The sequence below is a fragment of the Brachypodium distachyon genome, chromosome 1 (assembly GCF_000005505.3).
Source record: "Brachypodium distachyon strain Bd21 chromosome 1, Brachypodium_distachyon_v3.0, whole genome shotgun sequence".
In the NCBI taxonomy this organism is placed as follows: Eukaryota; Viridiplantae; Streptophyta; class Magnoliopsida; order Poales; family Poaceae; genus Brachypodium; species Brachypodium distachyon.
The window spans coordinates 70,271,868-70,289,447 of NC_016131.3; the positions used below are offsets into that span (position 1 = coordinate 70,271,868).

At 42.1% G+C, this 17,580-nt stretch overlaps 4 protein-coding genes and 1 long non-coding RNA gene across 8 annotated transcripts; 3 read left to right on the forward strand and 2 right to left on the reverse strand.

Annotated features, from left to right (window-relative positions):
* Positions 1 to 37: 37 nt before the first annotated feature.
* On the forward strand, positions 38 to 2,502 carry LOC100828830. Of its 2 annotated transcripts, none has more exons than XR_001405318.2 (3): positions 38 to 220; positions 609 to 755; positions 837 to 2,502. It is a non-coding gene; the product is annotated as an uncharacterized LOC100828830 (long non-coding RNA). The 2 variants fall into 2 exon arrangements; XR_001405317.2 differs by having other exon boundaries at positions 841 to 2,502.
* Positions 2,503 to 3,249: 747 nt separating this feature from the next.
* Positions 3,250 to 4,871, reverse strand: LOC100829132 (protein REVEILLE 1). Its single transcript, XM_014897101.2, has 2 exons — positions 4,568 to 4,871; positions 3,250 to 3,875 (listed from the first exon to the last, which is right to left on the reverse strand). Exons 1-2 carry the CDS (start codon positions 4,846 to 4,848, stop codon positions 3,482 to 3,484), a joined length of 675 nt encoding a protein of 224 aa, XP_014752587.2. The 5' UTR covers positions 4,849 to 4,871; the 3' UTR covers positions 3,250 to 3,481.
* A 3,897-nt stretch (positions 4,872 to 8,768) lies between these two features.
* LOC100829429 (origin of replication complex subunit 2) lies at positions 8,769 to 12,598 on the forward strand. Of its 3 annotated transcripts, none has more exons than XM_014897100.2 (8): positions 8,769 to 8,948; positions 9,621 to 9,654; positions 10,085 to 10,315; positions 10,395 to 10,501; positions 10,610 to 10,742; positions 11,388 to 11,676; positions 11,773 to 12,000; positions 12,127 to 12,598. In XM_014897100.2, exons 2-8 carry the CDS (start codon positions 9,643 to 9,645, stop codon positions 12,321 to 12,323), a joined length of 1,197 nt encoding a protein of 398 aa, XP_014752586.1. In that variant the 5' UTR covers positions 8,769 to 8,948; positions 9,621 to 9,642; the 3' UTR covers positions 12,324 to 12,598. The 3 variants fall into 3 exon arrangements, with proteins under 3 accessions (XP_014752586.1, XP_010229076.1, XP_010229075.1); XM_010230774.3 differs by having other exon boundaries at positions 8,772 to 8,948; positions 9,621 to 9,769; XM_010230773.3 differs by lacking the exon at positions 9,621 to 9,654 and having other exon boundaries at positions 8,773 to 8,948.
* Positions 12,599 to 12,847: 249 nt separating this feature from the next.
* LOC100829741 (putative dihydroflavonol 4-reductase) lies at positions 12,848 to 15,206 on the reverse strand. Its single transcript, XM_003558602.4, has 5 exons — positions 14,822 to 15,206; positions 14,259 to 14,387; positions 13,741 to 13,905; positions 13,314 to 13,619; positions 12,848 to 13,223 (listed from the first exon to the last, which is right to left on the reverse strand). The coding sequence occupies exons 1-5, from the start codon at positions 15,077 to 15,079 to the stop codon at positions 13,083 to 13,085; spliced, it is 999 nt and encodes a 332-aa protein (XP_003558650.1). The 5' UTR covers positions 15,080 to 15,206; the 3' UTR covers positions 12,848 to 13,082.
* A 130-nt stretch (positions 15,207 to 15,336) lies between these two features.
* On the forward strand, positions 15,337 to 17,460 carry LOC104581853 (B3 domain-containing protein Os03g0184500). Its single transcript, XM_010230775.3, has 6 exons — positions 15,337 to 15,683; positions 15,844 to 15,945; positions 16,455 to 16,483; positions 16,584 to 16,761; positions 16,854 to 17,060; positions 17,147 to 17,460. Exons 1-6 carry the CDS (start codon positions 15,543 to 15,545, stop codon positions 17,195 to 17,197), a joined length of 708 nt encoding a protein of 235 aa, XP_010229077.1. The 5' UTR covers positions 15,337 to 15,542; the 3' UTR covers positions 17,198 to 17,460.
* The last annotated feature ends 120 nt before the right edge of the window (positions 17,461 to 17,580 follow it).

Here is a 17,580-nt window from a genome sequence, read left to right on the forward strand (position 1 = left end):
TTATTAACAGCAAGTTTTCTTATAATTCTGTAGAATGATAACATGGTAGATGAGGCGACCGTGATCAGTGTCATACTATTGTGGGCAGCACAATCAACTGATACGGATGCATGTTTGAAAGGAATGACTGGTGTTCCAGCAATCCAGCATCCTTTCTGCTTCCACTATATTGTGCGGACTTTGCTATGCTTCTCTATGGACAACTTATCCATGCCATTAGGTACTTCGTTAATCTTTTGTAGCCTAGTTTGTTCACACACAAACCAGGGATCTGATGAATTATGAAGTCCGACTTGAAATTTCGTTGTGTTCTTCCTATTACAAGCATAAGCTTATAGTGAACACAGAGTTGCATTTGTTATACAAGTTTTAATGCTTTTGATCGAAAATATAGCTGTATATCTTATGCAGTTGTAACAACTCTAATAATCTAATAGACATGCATGATTAATCTGCATAATTATAACGCACCAAAATGAGCAATTTAAACCTCTTGTCTTCTTATTTTCCTGGTTGATGCGGGGGTTTTTCGGGCCTTTTCGTGTGAATGTGGAGTCTTCATCTGGCATCGTTTTAATAATATAACAATACCTTTATTATTGTTTTAGAGCTTGAGATGGTCAATGGTGATTATTGGGCTTTGAGTAAAGGATGCACCATGACAAATCAAAATGTGCTGCTACATTAACAGAAGGCAATCAAAGCACAAAAGATTGTGCCACATGGTGTCGCTGATATCATCTTGGACTAAACTGGTTGAACGGCATAGCTCTTGTTTAAATACTTATTACAGCGAGCCAGTTATTTTTATATGCTTATAGTTTTCACCTTGTCAGGCAGGTTGGATAAGTAGAAAGCATGCTTACCAGAGACATCATACTTCTTCCTTGCTGCCTTTGGTGAGCGATTCTCGATCCAGAATACTATGTTCATCATACCGTCTTTGTTGAGTATATATTTAATTCTTCAGCATTCTGATAATATACCATGCATGGGTCATTTTACTTTGACATTCTAATGCATTATTTAACCGGCAGCTAAGGCGCAAAAGTTGTAGTCAGCTTGACACCGCTCCTGGGCAGCCATTGTTTGTAGAAACAAGAAAATCATGGATTACCGGCTAAGCTGCAAAAGGAAAAATCTTTACCATCTCTATAACCAACTGGTTTCCACTGCTAAAAATAAATCATCCCTTGGAAGAATAAAATGTCCATTTTCTAATTAAGATGCACCTGCTCCCTAAGTGTACCTACTGATTTTCCCTTTTAACAATTGCCATCTGAGCAAAAGAGCTATTACACACAACTGTCGGGCAATGGCGGAGCTGCAGTATAGCTATTGGGTTCAGATGAACCCAGTAAAGATTGTCAATTTCAATAGAATTTGGACTAGAAACTACATGTGAACCCCATGGTTACAATGGAGTGAACCCAATACTTGGTTTTTCTGGCTCCGCTGGGCATACATAGGAATAAGGCTACTCAACTATACGGCAAATAATCCATTCTCCCTTTGGTACTCTTTTATTGAGAAGAATTTGAAACCTTTTTTACAACTTCTTGAAAACTTGTTCATGCCATTACTAAAAGTCATAGCCAGACAAAGAAGTGGCCTTCCAGGTTAGCTCCTTTGTTATTTTGTTATTGACAAAGATTTGAGATCGCTAACTGGGCTTGCCACTCGGTTCCAGGGCAGCTACTTCGAAACACATTTCAGCCGTTTTGATTTGTTGTGGTTGTTTGTTGTTTCGGTACAAACTTGGAGGGTTGCGATCGCATCTAGGAAAGTGGAAAGGCTTCAAAAGGCAAGCCCAGCAACCAAACCCAACATTGTGTCAGCCTCTTCCCTCCCCTCCCTTCTCACAGTTAAACCTATATCTCACGCCTTAAGAATGTCAAACAACACAAACAAGATATAGTTTCTACTTAAAATTGATGATAAAACAACTAAACGTAGGGTCTCGAGCATAACTTTCAATAAGTGGACCTTCCACGCTCTTTCCTCGTTGATTGATCCTTTGATGCTCGTATCTACTCGCCATTTAGTTGCTACATAAGATAAGATTGTGCAACGACACCAAGAGAGTTTGGTTGATCCTTTGATGCTCGTATCTGCTCGCCATTTAGTTGTTACGTAAGATAAGATTGTGCAACGACACCAAGAGAGAAACTAAAAACAGAAAGAAAAAAAACTATATATGAAAATAACCTTTGCTTGGGCAAATTACGAAAAGGGAAAAACATCATTTGTTCAAACAGAGTATGGGAGGTGGTAACCTCCCGAAGCTTAGAATTAAGCTAGGGTGGAAATTACTTTTACGGTTTCACCATTTGAGCGTGAATAATCTTTCTCCAATTGGTGAAAATCTTTCCTTATTTCGGTCCTTGTTGTGGTTCGATTCCTATCTTCCAATAATACCTGCTGACAAAAAAAAACTAGAAAACAAAAACAAATATTTTGGTGGGTTTTTATTTTTCTTCTTCTAGAACACGGGCTAGTCAACACACAAATGAAACTTGACTCAAGAGGGTACGGTTTCTCAACCTAAGCACTAACCTTAAATTGCCGAACTAGGTAGAGAAATGGTACTCTTTGATGCTAGATACAATCTAGCCATTGTAAACATACCCTTGTAAGTCTAACTCTTCTCTAGATCAATAAGGAAAATCAAGGCGTAAGGAACACTCCATGGGGGCTGAACCTGGATATATCATTGTTACACATGAGCGCACTTCGCTCCCCCTCCTCCGATTTGTTCACATACCATTATGGTCATAAGATTGGCAATTTACAGTTGTTAGTCAAACTGACGGGTCATGTGTGACATAGGACAGGGATAACTGGTGGAAGGTGGAGGAAGGGTAACGGAGGAGCGGGCACAAAGGAGGGCTGTAAACGCATTTTCTTCTTCTTTTTTGCGAGATTGTAACAGAATAAATAGGCAGTTAGCCAACTTAGTCAATTCATGTCCACCCTTATTGCACGGAGGAAAAGAAGGCCTAATAGGACAGGCTATGGGATACTTGTCTATGGCCACGGGTGCAATTGGTGGCGACTAGCATGACGTGGCTCAAGGAAAATTAATTAGTGGAAGAGAACTATTTATCAATAGAAGAAAATAAGCACAGACGAAGACAAATCAAGACGGCAGTTCAATCATCGAAATACAATACTATGCCTTGTGCTTCAAAGATTCAGGCTTGTTGTAATGCATTTAGTCAAATAAGTAAGGCATTGGTTGTATACTATAGTAAAACATGCATAATGGTATTGGTCACAAAGAAATCTCACTTGTAATGTTCATACAACCTTATTATCTAATAAATGATATTTGTACTGATTCTTCACACTACTTGAGCCACATTTTGTTTGAAAAGTTACCATCTTTCGCGGGCCCTGAACCATACCATCTAACACATCATTTTCATATATTGGTTCACAAGTTAAGTCCATCTTTGTTCGCTAGTAGGAACAAAGTTCCCTAGCTCCTCCATGGATCTGCCACAGAGTCCATCATATGCTTCTCACTTTGCACCAGTTGTGTCGTCTTCTTTAAGGAAGGAAACTTGAATTGAGCCATATTGTCCATAGTGACGAACGACGTTGATGGAACCTGTAGAAAAGAACTTGTCGGCATCGACATACAAGAGCGCTTGGTAGGCCTAGAGCTGTCCTCTGTCTTCCATGGGTCATTATTGCCGAGCTCTACATCATGGATGCTATAGCGCTGCGTCCCTGATCCTTTGCCCTCTATCCTCTTGAAGTACTTCTGTGCGTGGCTTGCAATCTGGGCCGGAGTCTTGGTGGTGACGAAGTTCATGGATATGTTCCTCCATTTTCCACGGCCACAAGCATTCAACCCTTGGAGAAAGAGCCTACAGTAACAAGGTTCAAGATGAACTAGTTAGATTTTTATTGTTGATTGAAACAAGTAGTATTGTACAGTTATTTTTTTTCTAGATGTATAGAAGCAAACCACACCTTCGCAAAAAAAAAAGAGAACCACACATCCTCTCTCAAAGAAATTGGGTGTAATTTACATGGAATAGTTAGGAAAGTAGAAAATTTAAATAAATTACATCTAGAAATGTTGTAGACATATCTATTAATTTTACAACTAAATGTTTCTCGTTGACTCCCCATTTAAGATATGGTAGCAAAAGATTCTATATGAGTAAACATTTCAAAAAAAAATTGACGAAAAAAACATTTCATAGTCATATTGATAACAATGACATGACCTTACTTGCACTCATAATCTTAAATTTATTATAATTGAAAGTTTATTACTACCATGCTATCATTTTATTTAGGACATTCCACAAAAACTTGACAAGAAAAAAAGAGAAAGAATATAAGAATGTTGATAATTTTCCATAAATACAAATGCCATTTTTCCATATATGTTGCAGAAAAGTGACAACAAAAACCAAATTCCCCATCTAACAATCAACATATATATCATACTTAATTAATATACTCGTGTAGAGAATACACTTGACATCCCCAAAAGAATAATGAAGAACAAAAAAATCTTGATAAACTAGAAGGATAGGTAATCAATAACCTGTGTTCATCCGTTGTCCAAAACCTTCTGGCACATGGTGCAACCACCGGTTGATGGATGGGCATCTTGTTCTCCCCCAACATCGGCACCTCCTTCATTGTCTCCATGATTCCCACATGTCCAGATGTGAAACCAAATGAAAAATCCTTGTGGTCCATGGATACCTCCTGCTCCTCTGGTACCCCAAAGTTCTTTTTCACATGGCCATGAAAAGTGCAGATGTTGACATGCTTTCCATCGACACAACCATACTCTTTCTGCTGACATTGCATCATATGCATCTCCACGACAAGATCAAGGTACAAGTCCTTTACCTGCTTTATGGTCTTCCAAGGAAACTTTGCTTGAAGCTCAAGCATGATGTTGTGCTTCTTGTTCTTGTCATGATTGTTGCCATGGTAGCTGCAGTTGTTGCTATTGAGCCTAGCTATGATTGATCTTGCTTCCTCGACCTCGTAGGAGGTCCACTCCTGGTTTTCTCTTGGATCCATTGTGATTTGTGAACTATAGGGAGTGTGTAAAACACAACAAATGGTATGAACTCTAAAGAGGGATTGTGTGGAGAGGTTGAGTATTGGATCGGAGTATTTATAGACGGCAGTGTAGGAAATCTAAGTTTTCAGATATAGCCGATTAATTAGACAATAATGTCTAGCAATCTGGATTCGATATGCAACATTAAATTCAGAGATAGAAATAATTGTAATTTTATATTTAATATCAACATAATCGCTAATCTTTAGTGTGCCATTAGTTACTCTAACCGACACTAATGAATGAAAATATCTAGGTTTATGTGCCTAGTTTTAATTGTGTGCTGTTGTGATTTCGATGTTGTCATTACAGTACTTATTAAACTCTATATTCATGGTATGTAAATAGTGCATGCACAATAACCATTGTACAATATATACATAGATTCCTTCAAAGAACATGTTAAAATAGTTACGTTGACCTCAGGAACTATTCATTTGGCCCATAACCCTTATTTTAGAGTCGAACCCTACTGTGGTCACTACAGTCCTCCCTAGAGCACACCGAATTCTATCATGCATTGGTTGGCACTTCGTAGTGAACCATCAATGAAATTTTGGTGCACAATGAATGTACGCTTCCATTTATAACTAATATATCTCCTCTCAAATATATACATATATATGCCACATAAATGATCCACAGATTGCAATCAGATTGAAGCATATCTCAATTTCGTCATGCTATCCTATTCTGACTTGATATCTGACTATCTGAGTGTAGGAAAAGGTCAACACTGGATATTGTTTGCTATCTTGTTTATTTCACTCTTGTCAAGAACCTTCGAAGTAATCTAAAAATCATGCAAGGCACATTAGTTTTATTCGCTCATGATTTCCTTCATGTAGAAATCCATATAGCGGATAGATGAATGGTTGCATTAGTGCAGGATGCAAGCTCGATAATAACTCTTTTTTTAGACTGGGTGTATTATACTATGTCTTAACCCAAAGTTGAGTGTAATAGATATTTCGTCTCTTTTATTCACATTGCAATTGTTGAAACAAACCATTTCTACAACTAACTGGTTTCTAACTTTCTATTGCTAAAAAAATTATCTCTTGGAAGAGCAAAATGCCCATGTTCTGATTAAGGTGTCCGTACTCCCTAAGTGTGCCTAACGAATGTTCAGTAGGTAGATGTTCCCTTTTTAGGCTTTAGCAACTCTCGTATGCAAAAGGGCATACATTGGAATCCGATTACTCAATTATACGGTAATCGATCCATTCTTCCTCTTTCTGAAACTTTTTATTGAGAAGAAATTGAAATCTTTTTGTAGAGCTTTTTGAAAATTTGACATTGCAATTACTAAAAATCATAGCCAGCTGAAGAACTGTCCATCTATGGGATCCTTTGTTATTCACAAAGATTTGAGATTGCTAGCTGGGCTGCTGCATGGTTTGGGGCAGTTCCCTTGAAACACATTTGTATATGTTTCTGTTGGCGTGATTTTTCTTTTTTGAGGTACAAACTTGAAGGGATGTGATCGCATTTGGAAAAGTAGGAAGTCTTGAAAAGGTAAGCCCAGTACACAAACCCAATCTCACTTCGCCTTCTCCCCTCCCCTCATGTGGTTTCACATATATCTCAATCCTTAAGAATGTCAAACAACTAACACAAGGCATAAGTGTCTACTTAACATTGGTGATAAAAACAACTATAGTGAGGGTCTGTAGCATATCTTTCAACAAGTGGATTTTTTCTTCCAAGAAATTAAAAAAAAAAAAAGTGGACTTTCCATGCTCTTTCCTTCTTTGGTTGATCCTTTGATGCTCAAGCCTGATCACCATTAAGTTGCCACATGAGATAACTTTGTACAACGACACCAATAGAGAAACTAAAAATAGAAAACCCTATATATGAAAATGAGATCCCCAAGCTTACGACTTTTGTGGGGTTGAATCTTGGGCAAAATTTCAAAAGGAAAAAAGAAAATGTAACACAGCATGCCTAGATACTATCTCTTGCTCACCTTCCTCTTTCATGCCTTCAACCTCCAAGAAATTCATACTTATTTGCTCACCAAGTCCTTCCCTCATGGATTACGTTGTCAAAACCGAACCTGTCATTCCCTCGAAGAAAGAGTTGGAGCGCATTCCTTCCAGAGCATGCTATGGAACCAAATTAAAATGAATGAATACCGTAAGACTTGTTGAGTACATTAAGAACCCTCCCTTGTTGGTATGTTTTGCAGCGGAGGAAACTCCACTGTAGAGCAATCCCGAGTTAGATAGCGGCAAGAAGTTCTTTGAGTTCTATCCTACACACGGTGGGCCAACCCCTTGGTTTTTGCTTGGCTACCGAAGGTGTATTTTGAAGCCATCTTATGGCAATACTTGAATCAAATTTCTGTTATGATTTATTAGATTCTTGATGTGGTTGTATCACTTATGAACTAAACTAAAATTTGAACTATGTGCAATATCCGTTTAAGTTGTGATGAATCAATCTTAGAATATGTGTGCATGTTTGGCATTTTTGAGAAACATGTGAATCATATCCTGCATGTCGATTATTGCTATACTGTATTTTGTTATCTTTCATTGCTGGACAAAAATGTGGCTATGACCTGTCAGTACTTCCTACATGGATCAATGTGCGATCCATTTTTTCCGATATGCTTAACTGGTGTGCGCTCATTCTGTTCGATTAAATGCCACTAAGCTTTCTCCTCTTGTGTTTATTATCCTACAAGCTTGTATCTTCTGCATCCTGACTTGTGTGGTTATTTCAAAGATCATCGAGACCAAACGCCCTCTATGTAAGAGCAGATTGTACATCAAATTAATGATGCACATACATGATCCTTGCTTCTATGTAACTTACATCGTGTGTTCAAGTCCCAGTTTTCTTTGACTGATTTTTTTATTGACGTGAAAGTTGCGCATCTTATAACTACAGATTTTCTGATGCCCAAACAAGGGACTTATTACACTGCCAAAATACTAGACATGCAAATTTACAAATACGCTACATGAATGATGTCTCTTTTGACTGAGTAGGTATGTAGATGAAGTAAGAGAAACTGTTATTTGCACTCGGTTTGATGATAAGAGGATACAAATTGCCATCCAAAGATTGATGTCTTAAGTTAAGTCCATCAAAGATGATGATTTTCAATGAAGATATAGCTGTTTTTTGTATCACCTGCTCCTTGGATATCGTACCGCCGAGGTGCCGACACCGCGAGCGAACACCTGCGACCTCCTCGTCCACCAATCCCGCAAGCTCCTGGCCATCTCCGGCCGCACCACAGTCTGGGACCAGGTCAAGAATTCCGACTCGTTCTGGTGCGCCCTGTCCCCATTCTCCTCTGCACATCAATTCCTCTCGCTGCTATTTCATATCCCGTTTAGATCTGAGCTTCTGCTCAGAATTCCAGGATACATGAAGCAAGTTCTGATGTCACTTGTGTATCCAACAGCAGTTTGCAATTGTAAAGGAATACTCTGCTTTTGTTGGTCCTCGGTCACTCGGTGAGATGCACCGGTAACCTGTTTACAGGCGTGTAAGATTACTGGCATCCAAGCGGGGCCGGCCCGTTGGCCAGCCGTGCACCTAACCCTTTTTGTGAGATGTGGGTCGGCCCAGTTCAGAGGAGGGGCCATTTCCCGCGGAAAGAGGTAAGAGCAACTCCAGGAGAAGCCCCATCAGGCCCCCAATAGCTATATTTGGGGGATTTCGGCCCAAAAACGCTCTCCAGGAGAAGCCCTATCCCGTTCCCCATATGGAGGCGTCCCCGATGTCTCGCTCGGGATCCCTCATCTGAAGGATCGAGGTCGGGATCCCCCATCCCTCAACCGCCGACGGTGAAGCCTCCTTCCCGCGTAATCCTCCTCTCCTCCAGGTACGCGTCTTCGCCATCGTCTCCTTCTTCCTGTTCTTCTTGCTTCGCCCGAGTGAATGGCGGCCCAGATCTGAGAGGAACGGGAGGAGACTCGGTAGGGGAGAGGGACGGGCACGGGGTGGCCACGGCAAGGCCAGGGGCGCCGGGGCACTGGGCTGACGGGTGACGGCGCAGTGCGTATGGGGAAGGAAGAAGGGGCGCGGGGGAGGAGGGAAGCGGCGCAGGTGGATGGCGGCGCTGAGCATGGGAATTGGGGAGGAGGGAGCGGCGCGGGGGCAGGGGCGCAGGTGGCCGGCGGCCCTGGGGCTGGGCATGGCGTGGGCTTGCCGAAGTAGGAGGGGTCGCTGGCTGCGCTGGGCATGGGAATGGGCCGGCGCTGGAGAGGGAAGGGCCGCAGGGCCGCAGGGGAGGGGCGCGGGGGAGGGAAGGGAAGGGCGCGGTGGAGGGAGGAGGAGCGGAGGGGAGGGGCAGGGGTAGGTGAGGCTGGTGGCGCTGCTGTCCAGAGGAGGAGCAGAGGGGAAGATGGTGCTCGGGCAGGGATTGGGAGAAGGAGATGGTGCGGCTGGATTGGGAATGCACTGGATTTTTTTTCATTCTTCCATATGACATTGCAAATTGAGTAAAATTCTGTACAAATAGATTGATATTTGTATACCATTTCTGAAATTACAGAGTGTTGTGATGGATTCTCAAGATGATACAATGGGTATGTATACCAGTTTATTGAGTGAGCACGTCGTCGTTGATGAAGTTTGGGATGACACTCAAAATTACAGCCATTTGGAGAGCAACCAATTCCAAATGAAATTGTTACTCCTCCGGTGAGACCAAACAACAAGAGATCCAAAAAATAAAACATTTTTATTTTAATTATATGCGTTCAAATATACGATTTCAAATAAACTCATTTGAAATATTGAAGTTTAGAAAATCGGTTGGAAGATATGAATATTATATAGACAAATGAATTATAGGGGATGGTATTTGGGGAATCTGCCGAAGAGAGTTGGGATTTGGGGGAGGCAAATGGGATAGGGGATCCCAATATATGAGATTTGGGGGATGAGATATAGGGCATCTGCTGGAGTTGCTCTAACGAGGCGCGGAACTGCAATAAACACCGAGCATTTTGACAGGTTAACCGCCTCTGCCTCCTCCCGTCTTCCATCTTTGCGGCGGCGGTGGCCGAAAATCCTATGGCCTCGAGAGGCTTCCACGCGGTGGCTAGCTCCGGCTCTGAGGACGAGGAGGAGGAGGCGGGTTTGTCCAGGAGCTATTTCCTCGCCAAGGAGAAGGAGCCCTCCGGCAAGAAGCGCGCCCGCGCTGCCGCTGGCAAACTCTCCGATCTCAACATCGTCGACGAGCAGGTTTAGCAATACACCTCACATTGGAACCCTTGGGGCCACTTCTTGCGCCCCTTGGAGTACTAATTTGATATCTGCGCAGGTGTTGCGAGCATCCCTTGCTGAGATACCCCCGAAGCATGAGAAGGAGGTCGATGCCCTCACGAAAAGCTACAAGGACCAATACCGCAACTGGCTTTTCGAGCTTAGGTTTGTTCCGGTGGTACTAAACGTGATGGCATCATAAACTCTTCGTTTCTGCTTGGATTGATGCTAATGCAGATTGAAATGGATGATTAATGTCGCGTTCTGCTATAGGTGTGGTTTTAGCCTCTTGATGTATGGCTTTGGATCTAAGAAGCTGTTGTTGGAGGATTTTGCTTCGACGACCTTGACTGATTTCACGGTCATGGTGATCAATGGCTATCTTCCGTCCATCAACTTGAAGCAAGTATGTCCTAATGCCAACTACTGACCTCTTGCCTGTAGACTGGCTTGCTTTTGTTGCGCTCCTGTTTAAATCAGTTGGAATCTGGTAGAAAAGAGTTTAGAGACGACTCAAAAAATTTAGAAGGATTTTACCTTTGAAGTCAGTCAGTCAAAATTAGCCAAGACATGTCACATGTATCATGAGTTGCGGGGAACTTGCAGTAGTTATAGAAAAACAAACTAAACATTGAATGTGTCATTGCGTCAATTGAGTAGCAATGTTGATTATCCAAGCTTAATTTTCCTTGATCAATGGTAGAATTGGCTTTAAGCCTTTACCCTTGTCACCTAATAGGTCTGTGAAACAAAAGTACATGAAACACTTAAATAAAGCAGACACAAGATTTTTTTTTAATCTGTGTGCTCTGTATGTCGTCCATGCATAATGAGGTGTGCTGGTCCAAAATTTCTGTAACTTTCGTCCATTGAAATTGATTGCACTGCGATGATAAACTACGAAAACAAAATGAACACATTTGATGCCATAAGTCATGAATTAAGAAATGCTTCTATTTAGTTCTAACATATACGTAGTACTTTATAGATTTGTACACCAAGACTCTTAGAAAGTAAACATTATTTCTGTCTTATTCTGTTGCCTTTTCAGGTCATGGTAACAATAGCTGAATTATTTTGGGAGCAAACAAAGCTTAATCGGAAACACAAGTCAGGAACAAAGTCCCAACCACAATCATTTGCCTCCCAATCAATAGATGACATTATCTCATTTCTAAATAACCAAGCATCTGAAGGAGATGATCATGTGTGCCTTCTTATTCACAATATTGATGGACCCGCTTTGCGTGATGCTGAATCACAGCAGTGTCTAGCACAAGTTTCTTGCTGCCCACAAGTCCATATTGTTGCATCAGTAGATCATGTCAATGCACCTTTATGTACGTTCCTGGCACCTTTAGCATCCTTCTTCCATAATTTCTTCATTGCTTAATGCATCCTAAACTGGACAATACTGACTCACTGACTGACTGTAGTGTGGGACAAGAAGATGGTGCATACACAGTTTAAATGGAGCTGGTACCATGTCCCAACATTTGCGCCTTACAAAGTTGAAGGAGTTTTCTACCCGTTGATACTTGCTAGTGGTGGTCATGCACAAACCACAAAAACTGCCCTTGTTGTTCTTCAAAGTCTGACACCAAATGCACAAAGTGTCTTTAGAGTTCTTGCTGAATATCAATTGGCAAATGAAAAAGAGGAAGGCAAGTCTGTTGCATTTTCTTTCTCTTTCAGAAAAACAGTGCAAACTCGTGTTTTCTAATTATAAACTTGTTATTGTGTTTAGTTCTCATGTTTGCATACTAAACTTCATTTGCCTTGTTTTTCAGGTATGCCTGTCAGCAGCTTGTATACAAAGTGTCGTGAGCGCTTCCTGGTAAGCAGTCAAGTGACATTGAACTCACACCTGACAGAGTTCAAAGATCATGATCTGGTCAAGATCAGAAAGCACTCTGATGGTCAAGATTGCCTCCACATTCCCCTTGTTTCTGATGCACTGGAGAAATTGCTGCAAGAATTAGCATGACCTTCTAGAATTGGACCTTTCTGATTGATTTAGTTGACCGAGGAGGCAAGCGGAGCTCTTTGAAAGGAGAAGTTTTATACTTCCATATTCTACATGTAGTCACCATGGAAAGAACTCAGTTGAGTATTCCATTCTGTAATTGTACATCAATTTTTCAGCACTTCGGTCTATCAAATGGCTAAATATTGCATGAATTGCTCACGTTGGTGTATGTCCTTTGGCTCAGCATTTTTGTTATAAGACCTAATTTAGCACTGCACAACTTCAATAAGGTACTGTACTGTATTTGGAAGGCAGTGTCCGAAACGAAGCATGGATTGCGATAGAGTTCATATTGTTGGGTCAATAGCAGTCTAAAGCAATTACTTCATAGAATCATTCATTTCAAAATAACAGTTCCATAGTATGTAAACTGCTTTTAGAGTTCAGGCTGCTCCTTGGAGCCTGATTTAAAAAAGAATGCAAATCATATTTATAAGTTCTAAAAAGATCTGAAAAAAATATATATGGAGTACATGTTAATATGAATGTATACTACTGGCTTCTAAATATTATTTTCATTTTCTTTCGAAATTTCAGGCTCCAAAGAGCCTGAATGTGTTACAGTAAGTTGTTACGGAGTACATCTCAACTTCTTCATAGAACAGTGTGCTATACCATACCAAAGTATATACAAACTGAAGATGCTAGTACATCAAAGACATCGTGTGCACGTGAAATGTAGAATGTAACAGAAGTACAGAAAAAATAGGTAAACCACTAAAATTTGATCAGTTTGTCATCCTTGAGCCATAGAAGCATCTCAGATAAACCTTCTGTTAAGTTTCTCGGACTGTAGCCCAGCTCTCTCTTGGCTTTGTCACATGCATATGCCCATTGATGTCTAAGAACATGCACTGTCTGCAATTCAGAGGATGAACAAGCTAAGCATCAACTATGTGCAGACATTAAGTTAAGTTAAATACTTAGAATTGAGAACACATAACATACAGGGTAACTGATAAGTGGGAGCTTTCCAGTGATGCAAGAAATGAAAACTGAAATCCACCCGTAAATTTCAATCAACCAGAGTGGTACGTGAAATGAGGGAGCCTTTGTATTTGTGATATTGGCAGCCATATTGAAAATCTGCATGAATGACATGTTTTCTCCAGTGAGGAGATATCTTTCGCCCACTCTGCCCTTCTCCATAGCTGCTACGTGCCCACTAACAACATCATCGACATGGCAAAATGATTCTCGATCATACCCATCTCCAATATAACCAGGTAGACGGCCATTAAACCTTTCAATTAACTGCAAGAAGCACTAAGAGGTTAAAATTTTCTGCTCATGACTACCCGTGTTTTATGATCATGCACAAATACACAATAAATAACTGTATATGACATGTTCGTAGGTGAGAACTTTTTCATACAATGCGGGAAACAAGGTTTCCGGTTGTAAGTTTTCCAGGACCATAGATAACTCCTGGGTAAACGATGGTTATTGGCACCCCCTCTGCTGCTGCCTGCAGTGCAATTCTATCTGCAAGAACCTTTGATTTCTCATACTCCGTGCAAAATGTTTTCCCTTGATGCATCTGCAATTTAGGATAGTTTAGCTGTGTTACAGTTTGCAGCATTTGTGCAAAAGCTCTGCGTAAATGGAGATGATACAATCACTCCGCTGGGGTATTCAAATTTTACTACAGCAGAGTAGCAGTCAACTGAGTGTTACTATATCAAAATTTACTAGCCGAGTAGCATTTTTCTTGGAAAGACGGTCAGTGACCAGAACAATTAGATTTCAAGATTTGACCACAATAGAAAATTCTACCCTTGCAGCTCAATGCAATCAAGTAACAATCTATCTGTGTGCTCGCAAACCAATGTGCTAGCTAACAACAGCAAACTTTGAAAATATATACACTGCAGTTCAATGATACAATTTTACCTGTGTCTCATCTGCAACATAACCATCTGTTGGCCCAACTGCGAAGAACGACGACGTATATATTATCTTCTTTACTGTGGGTGTTCTCTTGGCTGCCTTCAACACATTCTCCAGTCCTCCCACATTGACCTGTTAATCACAGCACAAAACGCAGATGTTTAATATGCCTTCTGGTTTCACACACTGACTTCAATTTAGATGTTCCGTTTCTTGTCTCTTAACTTCACAATCAAATTAACTTTCTAGTTTCAACTAGTTTGCCTTGTTATCGCAATGCCAATTCACATGACTTGCTAATTTCTGCCAGCTTGGTTTCTTCTTAATTCTTGTTATGTTGGCCAAATTTTACCCCCAAGGCAGTTGACAAAAGAATTATGATGCTCAAAGCCTCAAACAACAGATCCATGCTGAATCAAACAACTGAACAAGCATGACTCGCTGTTGATTTTGGAACGGTGTTCACTAGGGAACCACAAACCTCTACAGCAACCTCTAATCCCCAGCAGAAAATGTGCATGAAAATAAAAATGGAACGGAACACCTTCCAAACAAGGCACACGTACGGTAGCGAAGACCGAGGGGTCGGGGAGCCAGGGCTCGACGACGGCGGCGACGTGGAACACGGCGTCGCAGCCGTCGAAGGCGGCGGCGAGTGAATCCACGTCGCCGACTTCACCGTAGGCCAGCTCGGCGCCGGCCGGCAGGCCGGAGGCGTCGCTGGTCCGGCGAACGAACGCGCGCACGGCGTGGCCCGCGCCCGCCAGCGCCGCGCACAGGCGCCCGCCCAGGTACCCCGTCGCGCCCGTCACCACCACCCTCATCCTCTCCGGCCGTCGGCTAGCAAGCTACAGCTCCGGGCCGCAGCAGCAGAGGCAGAGCACGGCCGATCCAACCACTGGTCCGTTGCAGGCCAGTCAACTCTCAACTCTTCGATCACCCAGCCACGAGGTCCACGACGACGATACGATACGATACGATTCCAAACGTTTGGGCCGGGCTAGAAAAAGGCCTACCTCCTTAACAGCCTGGCTCGGCCCAACCCAGCCCATATTTCGTGTTGTCCTGGCAATGTCGCGAGAAACACGGTGGCAATTGCTTTCTCCTCGAAAGCTTACCATTCTGGCTGGCATTCTCCCCCGTGGGGTCTCCAACGGTCGATTTCCTACCTTGAAAACCCCTCCCCTCCCTGGCCTCTAAACCCTTCCTTCCAGCTTCGCCACTCGCTTCCTCGTCTCCAAGAAAGGAAACCAATCCCTCGCGCCTGCTGCTCCACGGCTCAAGACCATGGCGATCGAGAAGGGGATATCGCCGTACGAGGCGGCGCGGGAGAGGAAGGTGCAGGAGAACAAGCGCAAGATGGAGGCGCTCAACCTGCACCACCTCTCCGCCGCCGTCGCCCACGCCCCCAAGACCCCCTCCCCCATGGTATATGGTCACACCATTAGCTGCCTGCTCCCCGCCGTCATCGGCCTCCCTTATTACAGTCTTCTGTTTCTACTGCAGCGGTTCGTCCAATCGGTTGCTGTTCGTTTGCTGCTGCTCCTGTCATTAATCGTGTTTTTTTTTCTTGTTCGCGCCTGAGCAGAAGCAGAAGAGGCGCAGGATCATCCAGGCGGCGGTCGTGGCTCCCTCCCCTCCGAGGAGGTCACGTCGGCTGGCCCACCTCCCTGAGGTCAAGTATGCAGAGGTACCTGTTCTTGGTTCTGCTCTGTTCCCTTAATTTTGTAAGCTTTGGGGAAGAGATTTACATGTGCCTGTTTTTTTTGTGATTTTACCTGGGTTTTTTGTTCTAGTTCTTGTACGATTTCATTTAGTTGTATCTTGTATGCATACATTCTGTAAATTATTCGGCATCAAATTTGATTCCAGAGCAAGGTTTGTCCACCTTTTGATGCGTGATATAGCAACTAATGTGTCTTTGCTCGGTGTTTTACTACCTAGTAGGCTAGTACTCCTGATACTGTAAATATAGCCTGTTGAAGAAATGGACAAGCCATTTACTTCACATTGTTAACTGAGGAAACTATTTACTTCGCACTCTTGTCATTGAGCTGTTCCAGATATGTCAATTTATAGGATGTGCTAAGAATTAAAACACGTGTATTGATACCATATTTTCCTGTGAAACTAAATGTTGTCATCAGCTGAATTCCGTATTTACATTTCTAACAAGTAAGATTTCTTGTGAACCGACAGGTAGCACCAGAAAGCGAGAGAATGAAGAGGTTTGTAAATGTGTGCTAACATTAAACATAGGAGCTTGAGGCCTGTATTTTCTCCCATTGTGTAACAAACTTTCATCGTATTCACCCATTTCTTCCGTAGGTGGTCTCCTAGAAAGCCAACTGAAATTATGTGCTGGGGAAGTGGTGGATCAATTTCCATGGAAGCCAGATTGGAGGCAGCAAGAAAAGCAGAGGAGTTGGAATCAGAACTTGACCCTGAATTTCCATCCTTTGTGAAACGGATGTTACATTCACATGTGGTGCGAGGGTTCTGGTTGGTGAGTATTGCACTTGTGCCCTTCCCAGTAAAAGTTGTTAAGTCATCCCGTGCATATACTAATTTTTTTCCGTATGCCATGATAAAAAAAAGGGTCTGCCTAGCCATTTCTGTGACTCATACCTGCCAAAACAAGATTCCACTATCACTTTGGTGGATGAGAAAGATGAAGAATTCGAGACAAATTACCTTGCCTACAAGAAGGGGCTAAGTGGTGGCTGGGCTGGCTTTGCTTTGAGCCACGGAATTCTGGATGGAGACTCGACGGTTTTTCAGTTGATTAAGCCTACAACCTTCAAGGTTACCATCTACTGAACACTATCTGGATAATGTGGACTCAACATGATATAGTTCTGAATGATGTGAATAACTGAATTACTTTGCAGGTGCATATAATCCGAGCAACCGTGGATAATGACAACAAGGAATCGGAGTGAGAACGCAGTGCATCATCACTTCAAAGTACTAACCTATCAGTAGATGGCTTGTAGGATATGGCTATGGTTTAAGCTCTATCTATCGGGATTGCCTGCGCAGTTATGCATTTTGTTGGTGTCTGCCCACCAGTCTTAGATGGGTGTAATTATCTATCACGATTTCCTGTGGAAGTTATGTAGGAGTAATATGTTTGTGTCCACCTGTACTGTTAACGAGACCACAGAGTTTCAGGACTCTAATCAGTTAATTCGTTTTCTGGCTACTAGACAATTACTGTCCTAACTAAAGTCTCTAATGGAACATAATACACCTGACTTTTAGATAGATTAGGAAATGATTCTTTGACCTAATAATTGTACCTTACCTAAAACTTACAGCTAAA